Source organism: Sorghum bicolor, chromosome 1 (genome assembly GCF_000003195.3).
Source record: "Sorghum bicolor cultivar BTx623 chromosome 1, Sorghum_bicolor_NCBIv3, whole genome shotgun sequence".
In the NCBI taxonomy this organism is placed as follows: Eukaryota; Viridiplantae; Streptophyta; class Magnoliopsida; order Poales; family Poaceae; genus Sorghum; species Sorghum bicolor.
Window position 1 is genome coordinate 76,223,250 of NC_012870.2, and position 8,442 is coordinate 76,231,691.

The 8,442-nt window shown below is 42.3% G+C and overlaps 1 protein-coding gene across 3 annotated transcripts; it reads right to left on the reverse strand.

Annotated features, from left to right (window-relative positions):
* LOC110429948 (carbon catabolite repressor protein 4 homolog 1-like) lies at window positions 1,061-7,864 on the reverse strand. 3 transcript variants are annotated; one of them, XM_021446726.1, is made up of 13 exons: window positions 7,631-7,864; window positions 7,148-7,531; window positions 5,474-6,242; window positions 4,682-4,768; window positions 4,521-4,604; window positions 4,350-4,436; window positions 4,160-4,246; window positions 2,852-2,905; window positions 2,671-2,762; window positions 2,444-2,558; window positions 2,204-2,354; window positions 1,915-2,068; window positions 1,061-1,586 (listed from the first exon to the last, which is right to left on the reverse strand). In XM_021446726.1, the coding sequence occupies exons 2-12, from the start codon at window positions 7,336-7,338 to the stop codon at window positions 1,923-1,925; spliced, it is 1,863 nt and encodes a 620-aa protein (XP_021302401.1). In that variant the 5' UTR covers window positions 7,339-7,531; window positions 7,631-7,864; the 3' UTR covers window positions 1,061-1,586; window positions 1,915-1,922. The 3 variants fall into 3 exon arrangements, with proteins under 3 accessions (XP_021302401.1, XP_021302402.1, XP_021302405.1); XM_021446727.1 differs by having other exon boundaries at window positions 1,085-1,586; window positions 7,148-7,457; XM_021446730.1 differs by having other exon boundaries at window positions 1,085-1,586; window positions 7,148-7,527.

Sequence of the window (8,442 nt, forward strand, 5' to 3'; positions counted from 1 at the left end):
TCTGTCCGGACCTGGAGTGTGGTCACTGCTCAAGTGGGATTCATTCATGGACCCCCAACCCAAACAACAGTGTTGTTGTGCGAGTGCCGGCCACGACGTTCCACACGTGACGTGAAGAGGAGCCGTGTCGAAAACTCGAAACCATGTGATGATGGCGTTGCCCGCCGACGCCACGAGACTCCACTCGTATCCGTTGCCAATTCTCCCTAGAGATGTCAACCGGTCCCGATTCCAGATTCGAATTCACCCGTTAAGAATGGGGATGGTATAGATTTTCCCCCCACGAAAAATCCGGGGCCAGCCATAGCTTATGACCAAACGAATCGGGCCTCGGCGGCATTCATTTCATGCTCGCCTCGCCGTGGGGACTGTCGCAGGCGGCGGCAGCACTCGAGCAGCTCTGGTGGAAAGCCTGAAACTCCATGTGCCATCGCGAACCTGCCCGTTCAAAGGTCCATTGGCATCTCACAGGACTCCTGATGAGCAAATTGGCATGGCAAAAACAAGAACCAAACAAAGCAGTCCTCTCTTCCACCAATCCTTCACAGGAAGGAAGCAGTAAAAGGGAATATAGAGTGAGATTACCATGGGATCCCTATCAGAAGTGGTCATGTTTCTCATAGCTGTTACAGTAGTTCAGAATTCAGATACGACGATACATGGACAGGACCAACCTACGTAGAGAGGCAAGCCATCTAATGCGGCTTTAACTTTTACGTACCAGGGATAGCAGCAGCAATGAATTGTAGGCAGCATAGTGGATTACTGTAGGCAGGGTGTGTCGTCAAGATGCTGCCAGCGCAGCAGGTGACATCCATCAAAGAGTACTGCCGCCACTTGCATTGCTTGTCTTTCCATGCGTTTTTAACACAAGCATTGTCCAACAAGATCTCGGGGGTTTTACAAATGAACTGGGGACTCCGACTCGTTCGCTTGAGGGGACACCGAGACTTATCAGCCAACAGACTTGGCCAGTTTCAACATGTCCTTGCCTTGTGAAACAAGATACATAGTATAACAAATTCAAGAATCGAAATGTAATGATAGATTGAGAGATGGGTGCTTCATAAACCAAGTCAAACCATTGCAGAAGAGACATCAAATTTCACAGTGTTCATTCAACATAGCATCCCCAATGTGAAGCTCAATTTCTTTGCGACAGCCTCACCAGATATTTGTTCCATATCCTTCATGATAACCCAACATCACTTTTCAACTAAAGACTATGCCAAAGCTGATCCCCGCTCAAGAGACATACACAATGGAAGGGATCATTTCCAGTTTGTAAGAACTACTAGAGTAAATCAGGAAACAAAAATGTGGACAACAAACCCACATTGAAGGTGAGGGGGCGAGAATGTGAGGCTGGAAAACTAAAAATGACATACAGATCTATTAAATTATTTCTCTTTGCATTGATATATCTTCTATAGGAAGTCCCATTCCAACTAGTGCCACTAAAGAAACATCAGGGCGGAAATGTAAAAGGGTGAGGAACATCACAAGCCTCTTTGGCTTTTAGTTCCTGGCTTCCGCAAGGGTACATTCTCATGTGATTGTCGAGAATCCCTCCCCTACAGCTCCTCCTGGTGAACATGAATGGAAGAATATGATATGAGATAGAGATGGTGAAATGGGCAACATCAGCACATCAAGACTAGAATTACAGAAAAGGTATAAGAAAACACAGATGACAAGAATATCATGCAGGGTCAAGGCATGGCCACATATACTAGCACAATATTTAGCAGCTCATGCATTCAGTGAGTTCCAAAATCAAGCATGCCACTTAAGAATATAGGAGATATACATATACCTTCCTATTATCTACAAAGACGTTTGACACACAAAAAAATTAAAAAAAATAAAATCAAAGGGAGTACTGCATGAGTATTAGTATTATTCTGCCCATACCTAAAGTATTATCGTCTAACTCTAGGCTTGCACCGGAATTCTGCTAGGAGTGCTATATGATCTGACGACCATTCAGGAGAAGGAAGAGCCGTGTCTTTCCTCAAGCTATCCTCATCCAACAGTTCCAATAATGACTCCACAGTCAATGAATCCGCTGAAATAATAGAGCACATTGTAAAAGACAACGTTAACAATATGTACTTATTCCAGGTCAACAGAGATAATAAAAGAAAAGGAGAGAGAAAGAGAGAGCAAGCGATTGAACCAGTTCAAGAATTTAAGCACTAACCTGTGTAAAATATGTAATCTATGGTACCAGTAAAATCCCTTGTGCAATTTGTGAACAATGGCTCATTTGTTGCGGGGTCCATCCTCCTTCGCTGGTGATCCAAATCATAGCCAACACCAGCCATACTCACGAATGACGAGTATGCACTGACCTATATGAAGGAGCAAATCCTTTATTCAGAGCCACCACAAGAATAAAAAAGGAAAGCCATAGGTAAGATCCATGATAGATGAAACATACCAGAGGAAGCTGGTGTGTCAGCTTGCTTAGTGGGCGCAAAATTCCAAGAGGATCTATTGCCAAATCTGGATGCAAATGATCAACTTTGCCCCTTGCAAGAAGCCAATGTGACGTACTACATGAACCACATGATTGTTTACCATTCAGTAGAATTATTCAAACTGAAAGACAATAACTCTAAGTCTCTAACAGAAACAAAAAAGAAGGGCTGCTAATATCTAACAAACCTTCCAGGAGTTGAATTAAAATCTCCACAAACCAACATTGGAATGTCTGCACTGACAGCTATTTTCTCCAACCCTTTTAGGAGGGTATGAATCTGCAAGAGTTTAAAGCCATGAGATTCATCAGTTAAAAAATTATAAAATGTTATGAAATTATATAGGGGGGGAGGGGGGTGATTTGAACCTGCCATAGCTTCACATCTTTAAGGTCATGGTGGATATTTATATGTGTATTAGCCTGCAAAAAATCAAGAACAAATGAGATCCACAAGGCATAAAATATCAAAATATATTATTACTATCTCCAGTCTAAAATGGATACCTCCTACAGCAGGCATAGACAAACTTTAGAAACTTTGACCACTATTATCCATAAAAGTATTTAGCTATCGTGTAAAAATGGATACGAATAGACCACCATCAAAGTTACTACTTCTTTATCGTAATAAAAATATTGAATTTCAATAGCACATACTTAGACCAAAAATCGTATTTATGTCAAAAACAAGTAGATAGAAACTTTATGTCAGATACAAGTAGTAGATAGAAACAAAGGTGGTACAAGAGACCTACACAATAAAATAGGATCAATTGATATGTATAAAACCCAACGAATAAGAATTAGAGGAATAGTGGACATGATCTAGTCAAAAGTGCTCTGCTCTCCACCCAAACTGAACACTAGGTCTATAACTGAAAGTCTTGCATTTCCCTTTTTCTCACTGTTTAGTGAGGACCTTGGTTTTCTTGTCACTTTTGCCAAGTAAAAACACGGTTGACCACCTTCCAGACTAAAAAGCTTAGACGACCAGATGACCAGTTTACCTGTCTTCCTATATCTTATTTATTCCCCTAATTGTTACCATTATTCTAATGTCTAGCAGAGCAGTTCAGTCTGGCTTGATCAGTGTATGGTTCTAGCTACACCATGACATTTATCTTCATTCTAAAACAGCAAAGCTAGGGGGGCGGGCCCCCTCCAGTCCCTCCCTAGCTTCACAACTGGACACGAGAGAGCATGGTTCTCCTTTGATGAGAAAAAGAAAGCATTCTCGCTGGTAAAGATACAATCAACTACTCACAACACAAAAATAACAACAAAACCTAAAGAACTCAAAACTAAAAGATTATCAAAATAACAAGTTGTATCTAGTAATAATCAGCATTTCCATGGGTTATTATGAACATAGATAACAAGCAAATAAATCGCTGACATAACAAGAGAACCAAAACTACGTTAAATAAAAAGAGTGTTGACTAATTCGGTGTTCTATTTTATTTTTCTAACCATGAGATGACATATTGGTGTTCTAGTGCTCATTAACAGGACCTGAAAAGGTTGCGTGACATGATATCTTCTTCTAGCCACATGGTTTTCAGCATAGCTATTCTCACCAGACTCATGGAAATGATTTTGATTATCTCAAAAAGCAGTAAATAGATTATATTATTGATGCTAACAGCTAACATGAGATAGTAAGGAAGCACTTACCACACAAAGAAGTTGTCTTTTACTAGGATTTTCAGTCCCATGGTTACCAAATTTAGCTTCTAAAACCGCAATTAGCGCAATATTATCCTGCATGGCAGATAAAGATTAGCAAAATCGTAGTATTATATGTAAGGTAATAACCGACCATGTAGCACGTATGGTATGTTTGTAGTTTCCAAATTGCTTGTACCTTAACCAAACGAGTTAGAGCCAACTTTTTTTGAGCAGCAGGAATAATTGCATCAGTTAAAGACTGTGCGGCCTTATTAAACTCGACCTGCATAGAACAAAGTCCAGAAAGTATTAGATGCTGATAGTCTCAAGTCAACTCAAACACTACAGGAATAATAAAGGCACCCACCTCGTATTTTTTGACATGAGAAAATCTGTCCCGTCGGAAGAAAGTAGCGCAACCATCAATTGCTTGAGGACTTCCAGTGTACACCTGTTACAGCAATATTTCGAAATTAAGCACTACACCATACCAAGGTTTTACAATAAGCAGTATATAACCAGGCACACCTCTGTTGTCCTTTTCTTATAAAGAGCTTGATACCCATGTTTATCAAGCTCCGGTGAAAAAAATTCTTCAAAGTGATTACTTTGTACCTGCAAATAGTAACATATAGATCACCTTTAGAAACATAGAAATGGCATGTTTTTTCTTTTATGCTAATTCTTAACACCCCCCCCCCCCCTACACACACACACACACACCACCCACAAAAAAATCCGCTCTTGTTTTCCCTTTTATGCTTACTCAAAAAAAAACTCTTTCCGCTCTTGGTTTTTCTTTTATGCTACCCAAAAAAAATCTTTCCTCACTGAAACATGGATCATATGACAAAGGGAATAATTTCATGTGCCACTTATGTTATAAACTTGTATGCTTCATGAGTTTAAAGGAGGATGCAGCACAATCAAGTAATAAAAATCAAAGTTCCCAAAAAAAAAGTAACAAAAATCAAACAATTTAAAGACAATCCAGAGGGCAGACAGAAATGTTGTGATAGAACTTCTCATTCAACAAAAAGATGCTGGCAAACTATCCTACCACGGGGTCAATGAACAAAGCACGCTGACATTATTGCTATAACTACAATATAGTTACTCAGAATTAATAGAAGGAAGAGTAAAGGATGGTATTATGAAGCATTGGAGCAATGTCAAGATATCACAGATTGACAGGAAGAAAACAACATCAACAGTAGTTTCTTAATCATCATGCTGAACATAATAAGTGCAATTTATTAACAATTAAAGAAGTAGATCAGAGCCTTAAACTTCAAACATGAAAAACAATAGCACTCATACCTCCTGAAGGCAGATAATATCAGCATGGTAACCAATAATTTCACGCAGCAAATTCTGCCTTCTATAAGCCCATGTAAGTGCCCAAGTTGGACAATAGCTGTATGTATCACTTGTTGCATATGTATCAGCAAGAATATTGTAGGACAGCACAGTAAATGTCCCAAAAGAAGAAGTCCGGCTATCTAAATCAAAGTGGCCCATTGCATCAGCTGCATTCACAGGGATCAAGCGACGCGGAGTCGGGGTCGGTGCTGGGATCACACGGGATGTCATGACCGAAGTAGGAGCTCTCACAGTCCCCTGTGTTTCCACATCCACGACTATACATTCAAATCTTAGTACATGCCCGATATCATCAGCAGTTGCTGTATATGTTCGTGAGCATCCCACTTCAAACCAAGTTTCACCGGAACTCTTTTCAGTGCCTGTTGGATACACAGGTGTAGGTCCATTATTAACACCTGAGCTCTGCGAAAGATTTGATGTTGAACCAGACAACGCAGCACTAATAATTCCTGAGCTCGAACTGCCACTACCAAATCTGCCAAATAACTCATCATCTTCAGTTCCGTTTTCATTTAAAGCACTTATAGCACGCTCATGCAAAACCCTGTGGTGTTGCCAAGCATCAGAGAAGCACTTAGCAGAACAATGGTAGCTCTTAGCAACAGGTATTTTTGACTTCAGACACCCTATGCACTGAAGCGTTGCTTGTTCCGTTGGGTGTACACTGCAGATAGCAGCTCTGCGATCACTTTGTATGCGGTACCTTCAAGAAAGGAAAATCAATATTCAGGATTTCATGGGTATTCTTGAATAAAAAGTTCAAAACTGTGTTATAGTAGATTAGGGGGGGCAGGGGAGAAAAGAAAGAATTAGCATCACAAATGAAAGATTATTTTAAGTTGCTTGTAGTATGAAGACTCAGCACTGCAAAAGTGACATTCACATCCTATACCAGTTGTTTCGTAACATGTTCAGCAGGTACATCCATTTCTAGACAATATTCAAGGCATCAAGCATCCCTATAAATAAGGAAAGCATAGGAACTAGTGTGTTGTTTTGTTTGGTTCCAGCACTAGCAACGTCAGCGTGAAGTGGCTTCCTAGCGGCAACGTAAATGGAATCAGCTACTACGCTCTCTGTTTGGTCAGCGCTGGTAACGGAAAACAGTTGCTGGACAGGAGCGCCAGCTACCACCAATAATCGGGCATGATCAGTTTGCTGAAGGCCCGGATCTACTCCCATGGCATGCGTTACCATTCCACTCCAGGAAAACAAAAACTAACATGACCTAATCGCACTGTGATGGATTCACGTCGAAAAAGGAACCAACCAAACTGCACCTAGAAAGTGAGCCTTAAGAATCCACCTATTCATATATCTACCAGTCAGTATGCACTACTCCAAATGACTATCCTGTTCGTGTAGATTATGCTGGATCAGAAAATTTACTATGCCAATCAAAAACTATGCAAAAATTTCCAACTCATAATTTGGCAGATATCATATTTGTCTAGCAAGAGCCCAACTGAGTATTCAAACTAGTGATGTATCTTAGCCTGTAGCATCCTATGAGCAGACTGTATTACAGTAATATTCAGTATCACACAAGCAAAACAAAACGAACACTTCAACAGACGAGATAAAAGAGGTTCGAGGTGGGCAGCTCACCACTTGTAGCGCATGAAGTACCCATCCACGGGCGCCGCCTCAGACACGTCGTCAGTGAAGACGCCGCCGTCGGGGCGCCGCAGGAGCACGTACGGCGTGATCTCACAGCCGACGATCGGGATCTCCGACGGGAGGTGCACCCGCAGCACGGTCAGCATCCTTCCCCCAGGGGCGGGCTTCACCTGGGTCATGAGGGTTCAGGTGAACCCCCAAAATTATCGAAACCCCAACACCGCCCTCGCCTGAATTAGCACCGGGAACAGCTCATATGTTCACAGGTACCGATCTTGCGCGCTGGCGAAGACGAACCCTATCAAACCAAGGCCGGATGGATTGGATTGCGTTAGCAGGGTAATACCACGCAGCACAAAAATCGACGGCTACCTGGATCGAAATGGAGAAAACATCGATTTGTGTTTGATTCAGAACACTACCAAATCCTGCCTTAGAACGAAGGAACTCATCCGAGCAAGGGTTACTAACCAACGCGAGAAGGAACCAGCCGTCGTCTAGATGGTGGTGGATCCGGCCTCGCTAGATCGATAGAGAAGCAGCAGGCGGAGAAGACCGCGGATGAGAAGGGGGGCGGTGGCGGCGGAGCTGTGCTCGGCGTCGAGGCTTTGGGGGCTTAAAGCCCTGCTGCGTCCATTTGAGGAAGGAGAGTGGGAAGTCTGACTCCAGCTTCGCAGTTCACATTCACACCATGCGTACTTCACACGATAATTTGTACGCTTGATGTGGGTGTTTCTTTTTATTATACACGATAAATATACGGTACAACACTTAAATGTTAAAATCACTTGTATAAGGAGCTCATAAATACATAAAATGATTTAGATGTATGGTTAATGATTTGTGCTTTAAGCATTTTTGTTTGGAGGTAGATAATACGGCACGGGTCGCCATCTTTGCGACGTTCCCTTTTATCTTCTTCCTCCTCGCCAACGCCATCTTTGCCCCCACCCTCGCGACCTCACCCCTTGACCTCGCCCTCATCATAATTCTACGACGACAGACCAACCAGCTTTGTCGCCAGCCACACCAAACCATCGTCTCTTACCATCTCGGCAGGCTCCGTGTCGCGGCCATTGACCCTCAAAACTTCCTTCTAAGCCCGCTGGTGAAGATACCCTAACACCAAAAATCCTATCGCTGGCAACCAAACCCTAGCCATCTTCTTCCTCACCGACGAGGACAAAGGTATCGTCGGGCGTAAGCATGTGGGCTAGCCTGCTCGACGCATCCACAACGTGTCACGTAAATATGTTTCCATTTTTGTTTCCTTTGTAACCAAG

Bases quoted from the DNA above. Each gene is read 5' to 3' on its own strand.
- LOC110429948 (XM_021446726.1), bottom strand. From the start codon at position 7,338: ATGACCCAGGTGAAGCCCGCCCCTGGGGGAAGGATGCTGACCGTGCTG. The intron at 4,605-4,681 runs GTGTGCCTGGTT...TTGCTGTAACAG, and splicing joins ATAAGAAAAGGACAACAGAG to GTGTACACTGGAAGTCCTCA. The intron at 4,247-4,349 runs GTACAAGCAATT...TCTGCCATGCAG, and splicing joins CTCTAACTCGTTTGGTTAAG to GATAATATTGCGCTAATTGC.